The sequence below is a fragment of the Cucumis sativus genome, chromosome 4 (genome assembly GCF_000004075.3).
Source record: "Cucumis sativus cultivar 9930 chromosome 4, Cucumber_9930_V3, whole genome shotgun sequence".
NCBI lineage: Eukaryota > Viridiplantae > Streptophyta > Magnoliopsida > Cucurbitales > Cucurbitaceae > Cucumis > Cucumis sativus.
This window is the reverse complement of record NC_026658.2, coordinates 23,698,503-23,721,918: the sequence shown is the minus strand read 5'-3', so window position 1 is coordinate 23,721,918 and position 23,416 is coordinate 23,698,503. Positions and strand designations below refer to the sequence as shown.

The window sequence follows — 23,416 nt, the reverse complement described above, 5'->3', positions numbered from 1 at the left end:
TAACATTTTGCTTACGTCATAATCCCTGTTTTATTTTTTATTTAATGTATCATGTTAGAGATGACTTATGTATTATCCTAACACGATGAGATCATTCTTGTCGAGATATTCATTTTTCATAAAAATCTAACAAAATACGAGAAAATTAAGAAAACACAAGAAACATTTTAGGGGTGATCATGTAGTCCTATTGCAATAACCATCTCTATTGTGATATTCATTTTGATACCTTAACAAGATAGAATAATGAGTTATCACAGAAGCAAAAGTTTATAATATATCATAGCCTTATGAGAGATGGGTTATCAACTATAAACACTTTCCGAAATGGTGAATGGTACAAAAGCTCTATGATTTTTCAATCACTAAACTCACCTTTTCCATTTACAAAACCATTCTTAAACCTGTTTTTAATAATTTAAATTGATGTTATGATATAAAAACAGGGTGGAAAATTATAAAATGAAATATTAAATTAATTAGGAGTGGTGGTTGAGGTTATACTAAAATGTGGTTTTCAACTTTGACAAAAATTGATTTGAACAATTGGTGCTGAAAGAGATCACTCCTAACACATACACCAAATGATTGATCTGCCTAAAATTAATAAAAAAAAAAACGAGTTTAGTTAACTAAAGATGACTTGTGTTGTTCATAGAAATCAAAGAAAGGTTGGGTCCTCATTCCTCATTCAACCATTGTTGTATTGAAAAAGAGTGCTTAAAATTGTATCATTTCCATTTTTGTTTTCTACAAGTAAAAATCGGAACTTTACAAGAATCCTACGTATGTTTGTCAAGTAAAACGAAAACCAAAACAACAGGAAGATTACATTTAACAATTTACAAGTGAGGCTGAGTACAGTGGCCGTTTCATCTTTTACCTCCAAAACCACAGCGGCATAGAGACCAAATCAATGGCGGCCAACGCCGGAAAATACCTCAAAACCTTTTCCTACTGTTTCGTCTCGGGCAATCGCATTCCCAAATTTTCTCTCTCTCCTCTTCTCACTTCCCCCTTCTCTTCTACCATCGACAAAAGACGTCAGCTCCTCATTTCCCCTTCACTTATTGCACACTTCTCTTCTTCTTCCTCCTCTTCTCCCACCCATTACACCTCTGCAAAATACCTATCTGTACGCATTAGGTGCGGCAAAGATATCGTGGTGAGCTTTTGTATCAATTTATTAGTTTAGCAAAAATTCAACTACAACTTGAAACCATTGAATCAGTGCAAGATCATGGAAAATGTAGAACTAATGGGGGGTGGGGGGTGTTGCTGGGCAATGAAAGTTCCCCTAACTTGAGCTAAAGAGAAAATTTTTTTACATTTTTGTTTTTCTGATATGCAGGATTCGCTTTCAGAAGCTCTGCTAAGTTTTGGTGCGAGCTCTACTAGTGTTGATGAAGACTGCGCATGTGGGAGCTCTCAAGAGGTGGGGTTCTTGTCCTTAATTGGGTTTTTTCCCTCTAATTTTGAGTGGTATATGAATCTCTCTACCTGTTACTTGATTTGGAATGTTTCACAATTTTGATTACTTAAATGATAGGAAGTGAAAGGAAAGAAGAAAAAAAAAGGTTTAAAATAAAGTATGTGAACTAGGCAGTGTTCTAGGACAAAACAGAGGTTTACATATAGAAAAGTTGATCTCAAAGTAGATAAAACTAAAGGAATATTATAGTGATTCATATATAACTACAAGTATAATAAATATCAATTCAGTAAATTTCTATAGCATTATTTGTATTTGTTTGATGATCCAAGCGATACCTTTATGCTCTTTCTCTAATTCCTTTCCAGATAAGTCCGCACAACTTTATATGCTCTTTCAATTGTCTATGTCATTTTATTTCCATTTGTTGGTACTTTTGGTTTCATTTCGTATCTTGTACTTTGAGCAATTGACTCATTTCACTATTTCAATGAAAAATCGTGTTCCATCGTGTAAAAACAAAGTTACACACAGGCTCAAGAATATCTGTCTCTGCCTCTTTCTTGTCCATGTGATGCTGAAAACGATGGTGTCTTGGTAATTAGAAGTGGATGTGTAGAAAGAGCAATTTAGATAAATATGTTGATACTATGTTCCTGGCGATCAAAATGTAATGACTAATTTGCTTTGTGCAGATATATGTTGACACAATATTCCCTGATGGTCAAGATGTAAGCAAATGCATCTCATATGCGGCTGATTCTGTAGGCTTGAAGGAGTCACCTTTCTACGAAGTTACAATTGATGACCAATATGATTGGTTAAAGAAATCCCAGGTTTTTTTACCTGTCTGTTCTTTTAATGGTAACACTTGACTGCACATTGCTGGAACATAACATGATTCTAGACGATGAGCAAAGCTCACCATGTCTTATAGCTGTTATGTCATTGTGAACATGATTGTATATTTCCGGTTTAGGAAAAACCTATCATTCTTAAGCTGGATCTTAACTGTAATAACTTTCATTGAGTAGCTAAGGGAGTTTTATATCATTGTGACAATTAGGAGTATGATATTTAGTGCTCAGGAGTAGAACAGATTTGTATGAGATGGGTACCTGCTTGATTTCGCTTGCTCGGTAATCCTGGTATTGTGATTAAATTTTGATAGGAATCTTGGATAATTATCTACATTTCTATGACATGTTAATGCTTTGGGTGGAAACGTAGATATTGAATATTACTGTCCAAAATTTCCCCCTTTTTCTTAAAAAAAAAAACACTGCATTCTTCAAGGTAGATGTTCCATCTTTCACATAGGCGATGAAGCTCGACATTCTAAATTTAGTTACTACGTAATATAATACCTTTCTTGCATTACAGGAATCGTTTAAGCCAGTTAAGGTTATGGAGGGACTTTGGATAGTGCCTGAGTGGACAACTCCCTCGGTATAATGATCTAAACATTCTCTTTCAAGCTTTCCACACTTGTCTGTCCATATATTTATCAATCTTAAATTGCAGTTTTTTTAGAAAAGTTAACTATTAGAATTAGCGGGCTTGTTGTATGTTGAAAGGTCAAGGGTTTTTTAGTCTTTTATGTTGCCTTAATTATCTTTTATTATTTTATTTGGGCTTCTATTGCCTATTAATTAATGGTCCCTGTATCATTTGTGATATAAGAAAATAATAAGGAAGATTTGCAATGTGGTTTTTCTCCCTGAACTAGGGTTTCCACGTAAAACTTGTGTTTGTTCCTCGTCTCTACTTGTAATATTAACCAAACCTTCGTTATAAAGTTTCAGATAATAATGTATGTATATATATTTTTTTGAGTTCATACTAAGGGCAGGGAAGGTACATGTAGAATCATCTTGTTAACCATCATCGGTTGACCTAGTAGTTAATATGTATCATGCCTTTAATAAAGACTTAGGGAGTACCAAACTGTTGTAGGTTTAGGCGGGTTGTCTTCTAAGATTAGTCGATGTGCACTTAAGCTATCTCGGACACTCGCAGATTTGAAAGAAAATGTATTGTCATCTTATTTACTTCATAAATCTTCAAATTATGTCTTCCTTGATCAAAAGAATAGCTGATAGCCTTATATTAGAGAGCATGATGTTCTCGTGTTTACTTTATAATCAATGTTAGCAAAAGGGAGAATTTACACGAGCAAATAGAGCTGCACTTAGAAACTGCATGTAGTGTTAGCAGTTATCTATGTCCTTCAACGGTTCAACCAGTCTTTTAGAATTGAATTTTAGCCTTTGATCATCGTCTCACAAAGAAACTTCAAACTTTGATTGGAAATAGGAAAAATAGTACGTGTGATTCTTTGATACCATCCTAATAGAATTACACATTCCTTTATTTGTACAGGATGTCCATGCGACAAATATTATTCTACATCCTGGACTGGCATTTGGAATGGGGGAACACCCAACTACAAAGTTGTGTCTACAACTGCTGCACAGTTTAGTGAAAGGAGGGGAATATTTCTTGGACTATGGCACAGGAACTGGCGTTCTTGCAATTGCATCACTGAAGGTACAATGTCCAAAATATTTCCACAAACATTCTTAACACATATACCAATACCACGTGGTGCTCTTCATGATCGTTATGGGAAAAAATTACTAAGATGGCTTGAAATCCTTTTAAAGAAGATTGCTAGTGAATGAATCTATGTAACTACAGAATTTTCATGGTTTTGTCCTCCTTTCTATCATTTCCAACCATCTGATGACCCTGGAAGAAAGGATATAGTTTTTAGATTTCCTTGGGATTCTCTTGTAGTTCTTTTTTCCATAATATTTTGTGCCCCTCCTCCCTCCAAGGAGCCACTATGTTCTCTCTTTAGAAGGTTAAAATTCATTGGAAAGTGGAATTCTTTGCCTGACAAGTTTTGCATGAAAGTGAAAACTCAGGATTATCTTCGAAGACTCTTTGTACGGCCATAATGTTCAGTTATTTTAGGGAACAGGAGTTTGTAGGGGACAGGAGGGAGGATCTAGTCAGTCTCCTGTGGGACTATCTGTTGGCTTTCTCCCTTTGGTTTCAAAACTTTTGGGGGTAGATAACGGACATGGCTCATAATAGCGGGTGTTCTTTCAGATTGAGTTTGAACCCTCCTTGCGGGAAAGAGAGTTTTGTGGCAGACTTGTTTTTCTACCATTTTGTGGGACATATGGCGAGAGAGGAATGGTAGAATCTTTAGAGTGTATGAAAGGTTTGATATGGAGCTTTGAAAGTCTGGTTAGTTTTAACTCATCTTCATAGGCATCCAGTAATCGAACTCCTTGTTATTATCAGCTTGTTATTCTTGTAATTAAGTCTACGTTTTTTTTGTTGGTGGGATTGTTTTCTGTGTGACTTGTACATTCTTTCATTTCTCTTTATGAAAACTTGGTGTCTTGTTTTATTAAGAAAAAGATAGAAAACTACAGAATTTCCCTTTAGTGTTCTGATACAGTGGTTATCTAGGCAACCCTGGGAGCTCGATTGATAGCAAAAGAGGGGGCTATAGAAAATCCACTAAAATACAATAGTATTCACCTAATTAGCGAGAAGCTACCCCTTGGTTACATTTTTACGCCTTTATTAATGTCTGTACACATCTAGAGCTACCTGTTATGTTTTTCGCTGTGAAACATGATTCTCCTCGATTACATTTTTACGCATTTATTAATGTCTGTACACATCTAGAGCTACCTGTTATGTTTCTCTCCGTGCAACATGATTCTATTATGTTCACACCTCAACTCGAAGTGACATATTAATTAAGCCAATGATGTTGATCATTTAACTTGAATCCTTGATGTACGATTGCAATTGCAGTTTGGGGCTGCCTTTTCTGTTGGAATCGATGTAGACCCACAAGCAATCGAATCTGGACAGAAAAATGCTGCTCTGAACAATATAGAACCTGAAAAATTGCAGCTTCATCTGGTTCCTAGTGATCTTGCAGAATACAAAAATTGTGAAGCATATATCTCTGGAAAGGAGAACTTCGATATCGTCATTGCTAATATACTTCAAAATCCTCTGCTAGATTTGGCTGATTATGTTGTCTCTTATGCCAAACCTGAGGCAGTCGTTGCTCTCTCCGGTATTCTATCCGAACAGGTATCTTATTTGACTAGAACTATTGGTCAAAAATACAAATTTTAGCTTGGTAAAGTGCCAATCCAGTAACTAATTTGACTGAGTGTCTGCTTGTGAAACAATTTTTTCTACTGGGTAACATTTGCTCAGTTAATCGTTAATACTAGGTGTGTGGGTGATTGTATGGAATTAGTCCGATTGGATACATAAACCTACTGGAAATACATTGTTTGAGTGGGCTATGCTCTTGTACATTAACAGGTTCCAGCTATTATAGAACGATATTCACAGTTCTTGGAAGGCATATCAGTGTCAACAATGGATGATTGGGCTTGTGTGAGTGGCAAAAAGAAAAGGCTGCTTTCTGGCAGCTGATAGTCTCACTCTGACATGTCCACAACCTTCACAGAATAATAACTAATTTGATGAAGCAGCATCACAACGAATACCTAGTAATTATCGATTATCGGGTAAGTCTTGCAATTTCTACAGGCCTTGCTAATTTCACAATGGAGAGAGTTTAGTGAAATGAATATAGTTGGATAATTTATTGTTAGAAAGTGCTAGAAACTTTCATCATATTTTACATCTAAGATGAACAATGGGCGTTCCCTCTTTCCTCCCGTATTCGGTGTTTCCCAACCTGTATTAGGAATTAGGAAGTTATGAAACAAGGTAGGCCCGTCAGACATTCGAAATCACTTTCATGGAATCTGAGAGAGTGGAATCATATTGACTATCTCATTATGCTTGAAATAATGTTTTCATTTCAAGTACTTTCCTGTTGCTAGCAGAGGTAAAGAATTTCGCTTTTGATCACTGTTTTCAATGCTTGCAGGAAATTTTCTTATTGTACTCACTCTCATTAGGCACCAAGGATAAGGCAACAACCAAATTTTGTTCGAAGTGTCAAATTCTGCAATCAACTATTCCTTCTGAAAGCTGAAATATCATGTGAAGTTATGAACAAGATGATCTAGCTCCTCCCATGCTTCAACAACAGGATCATATTCATAATTCACGAGGGAATGACAAGAAAAATTGTGCTTTTAGTCTTAGCCATAATGTACCTGTAACTTAATGTAGTCGTCAAGTATTTAAATTTGGTTTTTGCAAAAATAATTTATTTAGTGCTCTTTAACTGGAACTAAAATAGTAACGCTGAATAAAAAAACTCTGTATACAGTGCCACCTACCTAAATTCAATCTTTTCTGACTTGAAACTTCCTTGTCCCAGTTTCTACAATTTTTTTTTACAATGGAGAGATTCTCGGTAGGTTGCTTAAGTTTTAAGGCAATGTTTAATTCATTAGTTAACTGAAGAATTATGTGTGCTTAGGATTCTAAAGAGGAAGAAGCATATTCAGGAACCAAACTCGATATTTCGCACTAATACTTAAGAGTCACCACTAAGATGGTTTTGTTTATTTGCTCTAACATGATAGATAATAGAATGTGAAAATATTTATGATCATAAACTAACCTATACCAGGCTTTGTCATCACAATTGAAACTACATGAGAAGGCTTTGTAAACATGAGGGAATCCCCTTTGATCAAAAAATCATTTTGAACATTGTGATGGAAATGTTGAGACAAAATATTAACAATTGACAGCACTAATTATTGTTCATATAAGGACTATAGATCCTTGGCTTAGAAAGTGAATGATCAATCACTTCCAGAACTTTACAATCTTTTCAGTGGCAAGCAACAGGATCTTCCTACATGGCTGCAAAATCAGGGATCTTACGTTACCGCTTGAGTTGCCTTCTAGTCAAAGCGGGAGCTCTCTTTGGGATGTAAACCTTGTAGTTCACCTGAAATGAATAATTATCGATCCATGCTTAGAAGTTTTTAATAAACTAGCATCATTATACTCACTGCTGAACATATAAAATTAGTCAGAATTCAATATCCTCACCTGCACCATTTCACCACCCCGCATCACAGACATGGTTTTCTGTTCAAACTGTGAGCTTTCTCCACTCTCGTGATTGGACATATGCAAGCTATTCTCTCCTGAAATAGAATTAAGGGAAGAAGGCTTGTGAGCTGAAGAACCTAAACCATTACGAATATTTAGATCGTTGTTATTCCTCATTTGGGTCTGAGTTTGAGCAGTCTCGCCTACAGCAACATCAGATATGGATGGCTTTGTTTGGACAGATTCCTGAGCAGCAGATGTCTGCTTTATAAGAGAATCAACTTTTGGCTTAGGCCTCAAAGCTGCAATAACCAAATTGCTTCTGTTAGTTGTAGAACAAATATCTGCATTTGCCTTCTGGCAAATATTATCATTTATAAGCTCCTGGTCTAATGAAGAGATATCCTGCTTCTGCTCATTCATACCATTGCTTCCATTGGAAATCTTACCCAGATTCTGTGAAGAATAGACAGGATCATGCATAGTTGCAACTGCTGAATCTATTGCATCCATAGAGTTAACACCATTCTCCTTAACTATCATTGAATTTACTGCATTCCCTCCACCCTGTCTAGAGAACTGTTCGCTATTTATCTCGGCATCATTCCTAGGAGATGTCACATGAACTGACTTAGAGATAGGAGAACACAATTGCTTAGCAGCATTATTATGGCTAACTTTGCAATTAGCAATAGTTTCCACATTCCTTGGGGGAGCCCCTTTAAACTTTCTAAGGTTTTCCAAAGCTCTCTGCCGTAACATTGACTCTAAATCAATACAATTTATGCTGTCAGTATTATCAGAACATCCATTCTTTATCTCATCTGAAGAACGATCATTAGTTACTCCTCCATGGTTTTTGTTGCTACCTTCATTTTGGACTCCATCGTCCTCTACAACCATAGAGTTCCTAAAGTTAGGCACATCCACTTCCTTTTCATTTTCTACTACTGGTGCCTCTTTTGTTATAACATAGTCTAATTCTCTTTTACTCGTCGCATCCTTGCTATCCATGTCTCCAAAAGAAGGGTGGTCATCACTAGGCTGATTTGTGACTCCTTCTTGTTCATTCCCAACATACAATTTATTTTCCTCCCCTACTACAACAATTATGGATCTTAGTCGTCTAAAGTTGTTTTCAACATAACTTTCATCATCAACCTCGTTCTGATAATCACTACCTTCACTACGTAAAGAGCATGGTGAATGACTCTTCGACATGTATCTACCACTTTCAGTCTTTCGCATATTTTCTTTCCTCTTTCCAGACCTGCCCCTACGCCTAACAACTTCACTCTCATTGCTGGTTGTACTCCCATTTCCACAAGTTGAGCAGCTCAAAGAGTTACTATGACCAACACTCACATCTCTTCTACGCTTCTTTTTGTTGGCCTTATTCACCTCACGTCGGTCGTTTCTCTTTGAATGCTTCCTCTTTCTGGGATTAGGAGAGCATTCCCTACTTTGACGATCATGAGATTGCTTTTTGGATCTCTTTTTACTAGGCTTCGCATTCTTCTGCGTCTTGGATCGAGATCTTCTCACTCTTTTGTGATGCTCCGAGCTAGAAGAAGGCACTGAAGTTGAACTTTCAAAATCAGTGTCAGAGCAAGAGGGAGAATCGTGGCGATACCGCAGCTTCTTGGACTTCAATTTCCTACTACTTTTACTCTTTCTCCTACTTCTCTTCATGGTTCCACCCAAAAAAATAAAACACAAAAAAAAGAATGGATGCAAAAGAAATTCGCATCGGCATCAAAGCAAACTTATACGAGGCAAAAGGGGAGAAAGAGGGAGAAAACATCCATATTTTACCGGCAACCACAATACGAACATGATATTTTCAGTTGCCAACCGAGAGAAAACAAAAAATTACTTAGAAAGGGAAAGACGAAGGAAAAACTCCTTCATCCAAACTTAAAATCCAAGCATGTAAATCGACTAACAGAAGGATACCCAGATATAATCGTCAAATCCTATGGCAAATTATAGCCTAATCAATGAACATTACACAGCGACCAAACAGAACATCCAACAAAATAGGGGAGAAATCAAATAAAGCCAAGCCCCAATTGAGATATCAAGAAAAAGAAAACAATCAGCGAGTGAGGGATGAAAAATGAAGTACCTGGGATGAAGAAGTCTTGGAACGCTCCTTCTTGCGAGAAGAAGAGGCTTTTCCCATCTGGATTTAACCTGCAAAATCCACCCCCCAGAAAGAAAAACAGATAACAAAAAAAAAGGGCAAAATAGATTACAAAAGAAAAAAAGAATCGATTTTGAATGTGGGAATTAGGGTTGAGAAATTGAAATTGAGTGAAGGGATTGGAGGTTGGTTAATGCAGGGTTTGCTCTGTTTTCCGGGAGGATCTCATCGTAAACTGGACGTCGGTTCTTCCTTCACAATTTGTCTAAAGATCTTTCTATTCGCTCCTTAACTTTTCTACGTTCTCGCTTTGGTCACTAAACCACACCATATCTCCATTTTTACATGAATACTCACAATTTATGGAGCTTTTGGAGACATAGAAGGCAACCCCTATAGCATTTTGGACATCAAATTGGTGATTATAGTTTATATGTTATAATTATCTATTTTTTATACATCTCTTATAATATTATTATGTGTTTAACGATGAGAGAGAAATAATTATAAATAATTTTAAGCACCACTATTATATTTGGACGGAGTTCGACTACTCTAACTTACTTCACTAAGTTAAAGGATCAAACACTCCTAAGACATTGGTTATCACCTTCTCCAAAATGCACTCTAAAAAGAAATTATTTCTTTTTACCGAAGGAAGGTCAACTTCATCACTTTAATGTATTTGACATAATTTGAACGTTTTACTTAAAAATCTGAAATAATTTAATCTTGTACCTAATTTAGTTATATTTTAAAATTTATAAGAAATAGTTACTAGTCCCATAAAAACTAAAGTGTCAAATTTTATTACGGATTTAGTCAATATAATTCTGTAAACATGTTTGATATTCACTCTACTAAATCTAATAGATAATTTTACCATGGAGACTAAATAATGACAAAATTTGAAACACATGAGTTAATTTTTCACATATTAAAAACCAGTAACTTAGATTGTTACAAGTTTTATAAATGAACACCAAATAAGATTCATTAAACTTGAATCTTGGATTTGGTTAAGTTTATAACACCTCTACTAGTCAAGTGGTTCTCATATTAACTCACAAACAAATGTTAAATACACTGCGTGCAGACACCAAAAGTATGTTTTGCTCTAACCTGAAGAAACTTATGCTTCATTTATTTGAGTATATTTGATTATAATGTCTTCATCAATCTACAAACGTATGGAACTTTGTCACATCTGAATTGGATTTCACTTGGTAAACATCCTTTTTCACCAATGTTTCATGCTATGAGTTAGCTACGGGCTCATAGATTTCATTATTTAACTGAATGACTTGAAGTACATCCCATAGGTGAACTTTACTTGACGCTTTTGTTGGGTTATTTTTATTTTTTTTCTATCTATTGTACTAAGAACATGTTACATACTTTTATTTTTGAAAGTGCAATAAACGGAATAAATTTTGATTTGAATGAAAGTACATGTACGAAAAGTGTAATATAATTTTTTTCTAAATAGAGAAACTAAACATTAAACAAAAAAGCCATATCAATTACAAGTTTAAACAATCCGTTTTACAACTAGATAACAACTCATTATCTAAAAAATAAAGAAACCAAACAAATGAAATTTTACATAGACATGAATGAGTCAAAGTATGGATAGTTTTTTTCCTCTCACAAACAAGTATGAAATGGACCTTTTGGAATTGAGTCACTTGAGCAATAATATTAGTAAGTAGTTAGAAACCTTCACTAAAGAAACATCATCTTTATTCGCCTTAGACATGATTCAATTAGAACAAAAATAGTCAAGTGATTGATTCCAAGGATCGCAGCCAATCTAAGACCTCCCAAAATAACAATTACCTTAGAACAAATAGTCAAATAATCGTCCACAAAATCAGGCAACACAACTCGAACAGAACCTGTATCATCCATCACCATAGCTCCAAAGCCAGTAGAATCAAAACCCGGTCAGCAAGAAGCATCAACATAAATAACAGAACGACCAAGATGACGAAAAGGAATAAGAGAACTCATATTCTTGTTGCCCAACACCACAAAAGAGACATGTCCTTAGTAACTATGAACATACTCTAGTCCAAACACTTCGAAACAATAACAATAGAACCAATAAATTATGAGAAATTGTATTACAACTTCCTCAAATGGCTCAAGGTCCAATACAAACTACAACAAAATCAGAACGCTAAAAGAAAATAAACAACTCAACCCACTGAAAACAATCAAAAAATCAAATGTTTCCAAATAGGAAAAATGGTACACCAAATTCGTTAGGCTCGGTAACATCCAAACAAAGCATTTTCCGTTGTTTCCTATAATAAGGCTGAACCTCAATGTACCAAATATGAAGATCAAAATATGTAGGCAACAAATTTCAAATAGCTTCAGAGAGATTTTTTGAGCTCAATAAACTTTTCCACCATCGGACCCAAACATCCTCACTAGAGAACCAGAGGTAGAGGAACGTTTGTAAAGAAGCATAACCTCATTTATCAAAGTGCCACAACCACCCTTCATTAGTAACAGTTTGGCTAGGCAGGATTCCAAGAATAACCTCATAGTCAATAGAATGAAAATTGCTTAAACTTACCTATATCCCTCTATCTTTACATGGTTATAAAATCCGACACTAAGAGATCTAAAGCACTAGATTCAGTGTAATAGGACGAAAAGAAGAAAGCCTTGGAATCCAAGGATCACTAAACATATGAGTTGATACTCCATTATCAATGCTTGTGCGAAGTCCAAATTTCAACAAATTAATACCCAAAGCAAAACCTTTCCAGAAAAACAAACAGTTTCAACAACCCTTAGTTTGCAAAATAATAGAAGGAAAATCTCTGTTAGATACCTAGATTTAGATAGGGCTAAGGGTAGTTAGTTATATAGGCAGTTAGATGGTTATAAATAGGAAGTTGGGGAAGGAAGAAAGGCATGAAGAATTTGATGAAGATAATGGGCTGCAACATTCCTTGAAAGAAAGGAAGGGCAGTGGGTTGGGGTTCTTTTATTCTTTTATATTGTAATTTCTGTTGAAGATATCAATAAAATAGAAATACTACATCAGTGTTCTATCAATCTCTCCCTTGTAACACCTTAGCAACCAAGGAAGAGCAAGGATTGTTTAAAGAAACACCAAGCTAGGATTGCTCAAAAAACACCAAGCTTGTTTAGCCAGGAGAACTTGGTTAAAGACCTCAAATCCCCAAAACTCAATCCACTCACCTACTAGGAGAACAGTTTATCTCAAGAAAACCAATGCATATTGACCTTTCGCCTGAACCACAGTTAAGCATACAAACACATAATATCCTTGCAAAAACCTGTAGGCACCTGAAACAACCCATCACAAATGTAGGAATTGCACGAACCACACTCTTAATTAACACTTCCTTACCTCCCATCAAGAAAAAACGGCCTTTTCAACCTTGTAAACATTTCCACATTTGTTCTTTGCTATGCCGAAAATCCTGAGATTTACAACGGGAGAAGATCGACGACATCCCAAGATAGATACAAAGAGAGCCCCACTGCATTAACTTGAATAATTCGCTGCTAATCAGACTGAACATCAAAAGAGAAAACCGTACACAATTTATATTCATGCTTTTCCCGACTGCTTGCTTGTAAGAATTAAGATTTTTTGTTTGAAAGCAAAAAAAAAAAAAGGTATTGATCAGACACCTTTAAAAATAAGGCTTTCATCTGCAAAGAAAAGATGAGCAATAGGAGGGAAAATTCATGCCGGACAAATATCAGTCCATGATTAACTTGACAACTGACAAGCCTTCTGTACAAGAAAGAAGAGATAGGAGACAAACGATGACCTTGACAAAGACACCTAGTACGAGAAATCATCCGCATAGGACAACCATATGAATAAATAGAACAAAGAAATAGAGTGATTCCATAAGAAAAAACATCAAATATAAGAGTGACTTCATAAGAAAAAAAAAGGAAAAGAAAATCAAATATAAGAGTAACTTGATAAGAAAAAAAAAGGAAAAGAAAATCAAATATAAGAGTAACTTATTAATTCAAAATAAAAAATTCAAAAACCTGTAAGATTAAAAATTGAGAGTTCATCAATCTATTACAATGTTAAGTGCATTTATGCTAGTTAATGAGTAATTATTGCACAATAATTAACAATGATCCACATGATAATTTATGACAATCATAAAATCAATAATTAACCTACCTTGTAACGTGATCATAACTCAACCAATAAAGTGTTCTACATTAATGATTCCAACGTATTCTTAAACTAAACTACATGTACCATTTTTTTAATAGATAAAATTGTAATGTTCCATCAAAATTATACAGCCACCAGTCTTTTTCCAAGTGTGCGGTATTAAATTATACAAGAGATTAATTATAACAAAACTAGCAGTAAAAGAACAATCGTAATATTTTAATACAACCACCACATTAAACAACCTATACAGATATATCAATTGAAGAAATATGAAAAAGGTAACATATTTATCCATACAGCATTTGAACCAAACCAAAATCAAGGGGCCCAGTTTAAGGTGAAGTTCTCTATCTTTCTAACCCTACAACATTTGAGTACCAAAATAACTCAGAATATTAAATCTTTGGTAGACAGCTACATTAGCTCATTCTCTCTAAATCCTTTATTATATATGTGGCCATTATTGACGACTAAGCTAAACCATGATGGTTTAGTCAAGGCCTCTTATACCGTTCAAGAATTTGGTAAATCTCAACAAAATTTTAAAACGATTTTTTAAGAACCAAGTATTCTATTAACTTGAGAACAACTCAATGGGTTAAAGCATATATCATTAACTAAAAGGATTAAGGTTCATATTTTCACCTCCACGTGTTAGCAGAAAAAAGAAAAAATACATTCATTGATCATTCTGAAAGCTCAGGTCTCAACAACTAATATCAATGACCAAAAACTTACATCATAGTTTGGGAGCCTGCAGCAGCTTTATATGACTTAGAGGCAATCACTCAACTACAGAGTCAAATGGGTCAAAAGAGATAGAAAGAGAGAATCATCCAGCAACGGAAAGTTAGTGAAATTGTTGCTCTGAAAATAAGGAACAAAATGGAGTGGTGAACTAGAAAGGTCGGAGAATTAAGAAAAATGGGCATGCCTACCTAGATAACTCTGCATTTAAATAGTCCACACATTATTCGATTATATGCAAACACAAACATCATCATTTGGTAATTATTATGATTTACTGTATACTACATGATAAAATCTTGCTCTAATTTTCTTCGCTATCACTGACACTAGATCGGGAGTCTATAAAGAAGCCAGTCGAGAATTCAATGTCGTCAACTATCCTCCCCCTGGTTCAAGAAACGTATACAAAATATTCAAGTAAAGACAGTTGAGAAAAAAAAAATGCTACAAGTTAACCAACTTGGAGGCAAGAGAATCTCACCTTTCAAGAACATACTTCCCCTCTTTGTACTTTTGGCTCTTCTCATGTGCTGCCTCCTGAACGAAATTATGAATTATACAAAAGAAAAATTAAAAAAGATTTTTTTTTTGTTGCACAATGGATCTAATACATATTGGTTAAACAAATGCATTTCTTTTCCAGATGTGGAGGATGATAGGGGGAGCTTACGTATTTCCACCCGACAATTTGTCCACATGAGCAACAAAATATATCTGCTACAGTGTGCAATCCTGAGAGCATCATCCTCTCTTCCAATGCTCCAAAATAAATGTTTATCCTATATGAAGAACTCAAAAACAGAAGTGAGCATAATTCCAATCAGAATGCTTTGTAATGATAAGAACGTGTAAACAATAAACATAGATAATTTATAAATAACAAACGAAAGAAAAGATGCTTATCTCTCTCTTCGTCTCACCTACCACAGAGAAGTTGGAGCCTCCAAAAGACTCAACACTTTTGGATTGAGGTTAGTTGAAGGATTGCCTAGGCTGCATGGACCACATGGTTAACTACCCCTATTTCTCTCAAACAGTCAAATATTATGTGCCAGGTAGCCGGGTTGGTTTCTATTTGTTGTTTTTAGTTTATCATATTTGTGATATTACCCTGCCCTACAACTCCACATGAAATTTTCACACGTTGGCTCCAAAAGATATTAAAACTTTCCCTTATCAAGCTTTCTACCCAGAGGCTTGGACCCAAGACCTTAGAGAACTTCTTCCAAAATATCTGAAGCCACTGTCACTAGGACGACCACCCACCCAGGGAAAAACAACAAGAGAAAGTTTGTTGTAACCTATTTCAAACTTTTGGAATTTAAATGACTAAAAGCAATAACTAGATGTGTTTTCTATTTGTTGTTCACACTTGTGCAAAAAGAAAAATGCTTAATAGACTTCTAACAAGTAGTTAGAGTCCAAAATTGATAATAGCATGTATTACACAGAACATATGACTGCCATTCTTAGCTAGCTCAAGTGGGAAATTAATAATGCTTAATATGTTTTGGCTATCTACAGTTTACACGAACCATGACCCTTTTTTGGATGGATAGACAACACGAACTGTGACTTAAATACATGAGGATCTATGACATTAATAATAATTTATAAATTAGTTCAATCTGTGGACACTTGAGTGCATAATAATAGGAAATACGAATTGTAAATCCATAAAGATTAAACAACAAACAGCAATTGCGACCAAAAGATAGAGAACTCACGCGTTATTAAAAAGGTATGCTTTTCCACGGCGGCAATGAAAGGCCTGATCAAATAAGAGAAAAAAAAAGTTAAGACGAACGCAGAAAAACAAAACACAAGAAGCTGCTTGAAATGTAAAATAGTTATCTATCTTTTATAACAAACTCCGAATAAAAGCATAGCTATTAACATCAATCGAAACCGTTTTCCATCTCAGATTATTAGACTATGAGGAGTTAATTCAAGCTCAAAGACCGAGTGTTCAAATAACCGCTGTGAAATGTGGCAGTGCCAGAGAATCTCTAATCCTGAGAAATTTAGCAACTCGCAATTATCGACCAATTTCATTTCGAAAAACAATTGCAGTCAAAACCCCATAAAGATTCTGCTCTAAAAAAAAACTAGAACTAACAAAGTTGAGCATCTAGAACTTCGATTATTCAACTAAGATACAACACAAGCAACTGACGTTTAAACGCCTCCAATATAAACATGTTTAAAAAAAACCATATATCTGTACATACCCGAGATGCAAGGTCGTCGAAGAGAGCTAACTGCGTGTTGCAGTATTTGCATCTGTAAGACCTCCCTTCCCTTTCTACAACAAAAACCCGTCCCATCGCTCTCTTCCGCCACTCCACGCTCCTCTAAGCTCCCTTCTTCCGCCTCAGCTTCAACAGGGAAGGATTACACCACAGTCAGTAGCTTGAATTTTGAGAAAAATGGAAACCGCCTTTTGTCCCTAAATCCGTCCATCTTCCAGTACGGAAATGACACGATCGCCGCCATTGTTGAGAAGAAGCTCTCAAATTTGGCCCATTGGATATCGGTGTGGTTCCGATGAACGGAGAATGGGTTCAATTTTGGGCCTCCTTACTTTTTCTTTCTTCATATTTTGCTATTATTATAATCAACTTTCTTCGTATTGCTATTGACAAATATTTATGCTGAGTATAATTTAGTAATAAAATTATTTCTCTACCTACGAATTACGTTCTAGATATTGTAAAATTACTTGAAGGATTGAGAGATTTAAACCATGAATTTTATAAGTTTCTAGAGCATAATTGATTAAAAAATCAAATATTAAATTGTTCTTTTAGACTATGAAAGTACAAGTTTTAATTGATTTTAAATTACTTTAAAATGTATATTGATTTTAAATTACTTCGTCTAATACATTAAGTAACAGCAAAAATGAAGAATGAAAAAACAATAACCTCATAAAAAAAATTGTCTTTGGATGATGTCTAACAAAGCAATTAAAAATATTTCACAACTAACAAATCAAAGTTTTTTTTTTTTTCTATTGTATATAAGTCATTTTAGCTTTATAATGATTTGTTTACATCTAACAGGTGAACTAGTGAAGAAACCAAGTAGTTGGCAAAATGATTGGAACACAGTTAAACTAACATACTCGTAACAAAAAAAGTTAGAAAACTCGACTCTAATGAACAATGTTGAAAATAAGAATATGATGCAGATATGTAAATTCTATAACAAATTAAAATTTATGCTAAATCAATTGTCAAAATATTAACTTACTAAATCAACTGTATAGAAATTTGTATCGGTTTAATTTGGTATGTTTGAGATTAAAAAAAAAATCCTAAGAATGGAAGGTCTGCCATTTAGATTAAAATAAAAGAAATATAAAATTTAAAGTACTAAAGTAGAAATTTAAAAAAAAAAAAAATCGAACTTAGGTTATTTTTCAAACAAGAGTAGTCTTCCCTTAATAGTTTAGCTAAAAAAGTAGAAATTTATGGTTGTACGATCCCTTTATTTACCCTATCAAAAGGAGTTCTATTTATTAATTTGTAATATGATATTTTATTTTCCATTTAAATAGTTCAATATAAACGAAAATTAATTTTTTAATTAGAAGATTTTTTTTAAAATAGTAAAAGATGACAATTGTTGATGTCAAAAAAGGATCAACCGCAAAATTTGTTTGCGGGGAGATACATTGAGTGCTTACAAAACAAAAGAGAGTAAGCATGTGCATGGGTGTGGAGTCTAACAACACACTTCAACCTTTAAGTGATTTTAGTATGTATGAGTAGCTAGACATTAGAGAAAATAACGAATATTTAGGTTTAATTTGAGCGTACATTCGATCAATAACGACCCAGATTGCGTTTATATAATAAGGTGATTTGTAATCGACACTAAAGTCACAATTGAGCATTAAATCAATAGGTGGTTATACTACCATTATGACCAAACACATAAATGCTCCTAATGGCATCCTTTATGACACATATCCATTTGAAAATCGAATAGTTTTCATATATTCAATGGCCTAAAGGTCTTCCTCCACAAGTAATATGAGTCATATGAGTGTTTTCTCTTGTAGGTTCCCTCATCTCATAAAGTTAGGCTCTCTTTAGTGGATTATCCTCTTTAAGAGGTTATACTCTCTCTAGTTGGATCCTCCTCTTATACCTTTTTTTAGAGTTTCACCAAGCTCATCTTGAGCTCTTCCTTGGCCTCACTTAGGTTTACTTAATAGATCGAATGAGCTCAAACAATGTCACCCTATGTATTCACCTATCTCTTCCATATATTTTTTTAAGTAGGCTAAAATCCATATCACGTGGACGAATATAAGCTATTATACATGTCTAATTTATTACAAATAAATTGTGGTATTTTGTTACGTTTATAGATATTTGAAGTAAAATTACGATTGATTTAAATTTAAAATTATGGAAAGCGATTATAACAGTATAGAGAGAGAGTAAAGAGAGGATAAAAGGGAGTCGGTTACCTGAGATCCAACAGAAAGGCAGGTTTTAAAGGCGCCCCCATCTTTAAATAAAAAAGTAAATGCTAATAATAAATATAAAAAACCACGTGGCAGTGGGAATGAAAGCAAAGTCCCTTAGTTTGAAATCTGCGGACGCGCCGGCTTTAACTGTCTGTCTCATTCAGACACCTCACCGCCACAACAGCCGACCTACCCATTTTTTATCCGTACTTGTAAAGCTACGTGGATCATTATCATTGGCCTTCATTTCCGGATCCTGCACCGCCAACATGACAGCCGTGTGAGACGGGTTCCACCCCACGCGCATTGTGGTTCCCACCCCCCTTTTTGACACGTGGATCCATCTTCTTTTCATCTTTTCTTATTGCTATTTCCTCCTCCGCTTTCCTTTTTTTGGACTACTCCTTCCTCTTATTAGCTATTTTATAAAATCATTTACAAATACATTTAACTTTACAATTCTTTTTTTATTATTCTAAATTATGTGTTTCATTTCCTTAGACTTCATCAAACCCGCGTTTTACTTTTTGTCTTCCTCTCTAAATTTCTAGATATTCAATTCTAATAACATTAACATTTCTCAACATTATTTTTATATCGCAAAATCAATGTGTATGAATTTAATTTTTTTAAAAAAAATATTTCAATTTTTCTCTCTTTTTGTCTCTTTCTTTCTTCGATTTTTCTTTACGATTATTTGGTTTAAAATCATGTACCATATATAAAATATTTATTTTTAAAAATGGTTATTTAGTTGTTTAAAATTATGTACAAAAAAATTGTTTGGATTTGGTTATTCAAATTTACCAAATATAAGCATAGAAAATAGTCAAATAATGAGGTATAACAAATATATTACGCGTGCTACGTGTCAATTAATCATTTACTACGAGCATAATTTGTAATTTAAATAATATATGTATATAACAATTCCTAACACTATAATAATTAAAAATGTAAGAATTAAAAAAGTATTTATAGGTAAATATTGTGTTGGAGGTTAAGGCTTTTGGGGAATTCCTCCGACATTAAGGAATTTATTTAAATGAATTAGAATTAATATAAGATAAGGGCATGTGGTGGCCTCAGACGTGGGCACCAAATTGACAAAATTACTTTTTCTCTTTGGGAAGGAAACTACTTTTCTCTCTCATTCCTTTTCTTCTATTCCTGGTTGAGAAATATATGCCAAAATAATTCATGTTTTATTCATCTTTTTCTATTTTGTTGACAGAAAACAAATACAGGCCGTTGATTAGGAATATCTTCTGGACACGTGTCGATATATGAAAGGTGAAGTGGTGATCACGAGGGATGGTCAGATATGCACACTAAAAAGTGCGCCCCCACGCCTATCCATCATGAACCTGCCCACACCATTTTCTACCGCCCATTCATTTTAATTCAAGTTTTTTTAGAACATATCTAAAGTAAATAAAAAAAAATTGTTGAAAATTACAAAATAGACCAACTATTTACTGGTGATGACAACATAAAACATAATTTTTTTTGTTATATAGATGAGATTTGAGGCCAAATATAAATAAAATATTATTTAACATATATTATAATTTAATACTTTAAAATTAATATAAATTTAACCTATATTGTAATTTAATACTTTAAAATTAATGTAAATTTAACCTATATTGTAATTTAATACTTTAAAATTAATATTATAGTACAAAATTCGGGAATATAAGAGGCAATATTCCTAGCCCTTCATAGATCCGTCCATGAGTGTAAATAGTTTGTATTTTATTATTATTATTATTGAAAAATCCAAAAAATTAACTCTTAGTAAATAAAAGTTTATAGTTTGTATACGATGAAATTGTATTTAGCGAATGTTTGAGAAATTAAAACCTTAATTTATTTTGTTAGATAATTCAATTGGTAACGTAGTTTGTTCTATGAACCAAAATAGAATTATATTTAAAGTTGAAGGTTGAGAATAAAAATTCAAAATACATTTAAAAATCTGGAAATCTAGTTTATATATGTACATGTATATTTAAATCTAAATAGAATCTTGTAAATGATGTAAATCATGATATAAAACTCAATGTTGATGGTTTCTACTCCCTAACCATAAACCTCAAGAAATAAGGTTACAACTTTAGGTAATTTTGTTGTGTTTTATCATAATTAATTCATGACTAAAATAGATGAACTATCAAAACTCAAAATTTTAACTAATTATTAACAAAATTATATCATACATATGCATTCAACACAAATTTATATTTTGTTTACGCCATGAATTATTTGTTAAATATACATAATTTTTTAAAAAAACAAGGTATTGTTAGTGTATTATTGTATTTAACTAATCAAAATAAATATTTAGGATATTGATCACTACTGACTTTGTACTTTTAAAGTTTGCTATGAGTTGGTTTACTTAGATGAGTCAAGATCGAGTGTTCAAAGAGATGTCCAAAGAAGACAAGAAGTTCATGAAAAACTAAGATGAACGTTGATGAGATGACAATCACATAAAGGTCGATGGAGACCACATAAACCAAATAAACCTCAAAATGCTTATTTGACGAGACTTGTTGAGACCCATAAATAAACTTAGAAATGACTGAGACAACCCATGTGTAGTTTAACTTTTAACTTAATTTTAAAAATCAATTGATATGTTCAATTCCTACTATCTTACCAGCCAGTTAGACTTACCTTGTTACAAATTTACTAGTTAAACAATACTTTAGCATCAAAGCTAGAAGGAACAATTGGTTTTTTTAAAAAAAAATTGAAAACGAACATTTATTTTTTCAAATGATTTTAATAGATTTTGAATACAGTCTAAACCTTAAATTAATCTTTTAAATGATAAACAATAATTACATAAATTTAAGTAATAAAAATCTCGTAAATAAGAAATGGTGCATAGAATAAATTGAGAGTCATAGGTTCATGAACTTCCATTTGAAAATAACAAATATAATGTTTAAACATTGAATTGAATTACGTTCATGAATCTCTGAAGTTCTAAATATGTCACTACATTAAAGTAATGTTTGTAGGAAATGGACTAGAGTTGATTCGTTTAGGTTTAACCACAATCAAAAGTTGGTATTGTATTTAGGAGTTTATTTATAATTAATTATCACATTCTCTCTCCTTTTATTATATATATAAAAAAAAAAGTAAATGATGAAAGCAATTAATTTCTGGGCCCGCCGCCGCCCCCACTACGGCCGACGCGATAACATACGCTAACCTATAAATAAATAAAACGAAACGACAGGTCGGCTCTCTTGTTATCCGTGCCCTTATTCCAGATCTGCTCTCTCTCTCCTACGTGTCGTTCTATTTAGTTTTAATTTAATATCCTGCTTTGTTTCCGAGAAAATACAAAGAAATTTAAATTGAATTCCAAAATTAATAAAATTCAAATCGGAGAAATTCTTTGATATCTATACAATAATACACCTTCTAATATATATTTTTTAATCTCATTCTGGTCGAATATTTCATTCAATCCTTGAAATGGATTTTACGGATATTAAATTAGAAAAATTAGTTCATATTCAAAATGAAAAGAAAAAAAAAAAAGACACGGATCCTCAGACAACTTCCACAGCTGGAAGATTGAGGTCAAAATCCAACGGCCGGGATTTTCGCGTAGTGTCGAAATCACCTACAGATGACGAATCGGAGTCGCTTGCACCGGCGACGGCGGCGGTAACGGTCCGACGAAAGTCACTGATATTCTTTTCCGCCTGAGCAAACGCGTCGAAGAAGAAAATTGGAGGGGAAATGCCTGGCGGGTGGATGCCTCCGTCGAGGTAAGGATCCGACGGCGTTGGGGATGGGGAAGAGGACTCGACGGTGCTGCTGTGGCTGGGACTAGTACTGCAAGCGGATTTATGGAAGTTGCTGTGGTTATTGTTATCAACGATAAGGAAATCGGTTTGAAGAGGGAAATTAGTTTTGGCATTTGCGCCTCTAAATTCACGCGCAGCCGCGTCATAAGCACGCGCCGCTTCTTCTGCCGTATTGAATGTGCCAAGCCAAACCCTAGTCTTCTTACGTGGGTCTCGGATTTCGGCAGCGTAGCGACCCCACGGCCTCTTTCTGACGCCTCTGTAGCGGATCTCTTTGGAAGTGGGAGGCGTGGTGGATGTGGAGCGGTCTCCGGCAGCCATATTGTGAAAAGAAGCGGTGGAGAGAGGAAATTAGGTGTAGTAGTGAGAGAGAAATTGATGTGAATTGAAATTTGAGGGGAAAATGAGGGGGAGGGGGAGGGTTTTATAGGAAGAAAGGGAGAGAGGAAAAAAGGGGTAAATTTGGAGCGTAAATTAGGGAGCGTATAAACGAGGGACAGCGCACGTGGCCCATGCAGGGACTGGGAAAAAGAGA

At 34.2% G+C, this 23,416-nt stretch overlaps 4 protein-coding genes across 6 annotated transcripts; 1 reads left to right on the top strand and 3 right to left on the bottom strand.

Moving 5' to 3' along the window:
- The first annotated feature begins 713 nt into the window (after window positions 1-713).
- Window positions 714-6,766, top strand: LOC101205828 (ribosomal protein L11 methyltransferase). Of its 2 annotated transcripts, XM_011655756.2 has the most exons (8): window positions 717-1,165; window positions 1,352-1,435; window positions 2,128-2,268; window positions 2,816-2,881; window positions 3,815-3,982; window positions 5,273-5,560; window positions 5,801-6,009; window positions 6,378-6,766. In XM_011655756.2, exons 1-7 carry the CDS (start codon window positions 917-919, stop codon window positions 5,912-5,914), a joined length of 1,110 nt encoding a protein of 369 aa, XP_011654058.1. In that variant the 5' UTR covers window positions 717-916; the 3' UTR covers window positions 5,915-6,009; window positions 6,378-6,766. The 2 variants fall into 2 exon arrangements, with proteins under 2 accessions (XP_031740532.1, XP_011654058.1); XM_031884672.1 differs by lacking the exon at window positions 5,801-6,009 and having other exon boundaries at window positions 714-1,165.
- Window positions 6,767-6,983: 217 nt separating this feature from the next.
- LOC101205593 lies at window positions 6,984-10,021 on the bottom strand. 2 transcript variants are annotated; one of them, XM_011655755.2, is made up of 4 exons: window positions 9,594-10,021; window positions 7,915-9,151; window positions 7,463-7,767; window positions 6,984-7,358 (listed from the first exon to the last, which is right to left on the bottom strand). In XM_011655755.2, the coding sequence occupies exons 1-4, from the start codon at window positions 9,648-9,650 to the stop codon at window positions 7,293-7,295; spliced, it is 1,665 nt and encodes a 554-aa protein (XP_011654057.1). In that variant the 5' UTR covers window positions 9,651-10,021; the 3' UTR covers window positions 6,984-7,292. The 2 variants fall into 2 exon arrangements, with proteins under 2 accessions (XP_011654057.1, XP_004146100.1); XM_004146052.3 differs by having other exon boundaries at window positions 7,463-9,151.
- Window positions 10,022-14,463: 4,442 nt separating this feature from the next.
- LOC101213776 (protein yippee-like At5g53940) lies at window positions 14,464-17,137 on the bottom strand. Its single transcript, XM_004146003.3, has 5 exons — window positions 16,791-17,137; window positions 16,287-16,330; window positions 15,230-15,338; window positions 15,041-15,096; window positions 14,464-14,945 (listed from the first exon to the last, which is right to left on the bottom strand). Exons 1-5 carry the CDS (start codon window positions 16,884-16,886, stop codon window positions 14,861-14,863), a joined length of 390 nt encoding a protein of 129 aa, XP_004146051.1. The 5' UTR covers window positions 16,887-17,137; the 3' UTR covers window positions 14,464-14,860.
- Window positions 17,138-22,416: 5,279 nt separating this feature from the next.
- On the bottom strand, window positions 22,417-23,416 carry LOC101213540 (ethylene-responsive transcription factor 4). The gene has a single exon (XM_004146002.3). The coding sequence runs from the start codon at window positions 23,200-23,202 to the stop codon at window positions 22,621-22,623; it is 582 nt and encodes a 193-aa protein (XP_004146050.1). The 5' UTR covers window positions 23,203-23,416; the 3' UTR covers window positions 22,417-22,620.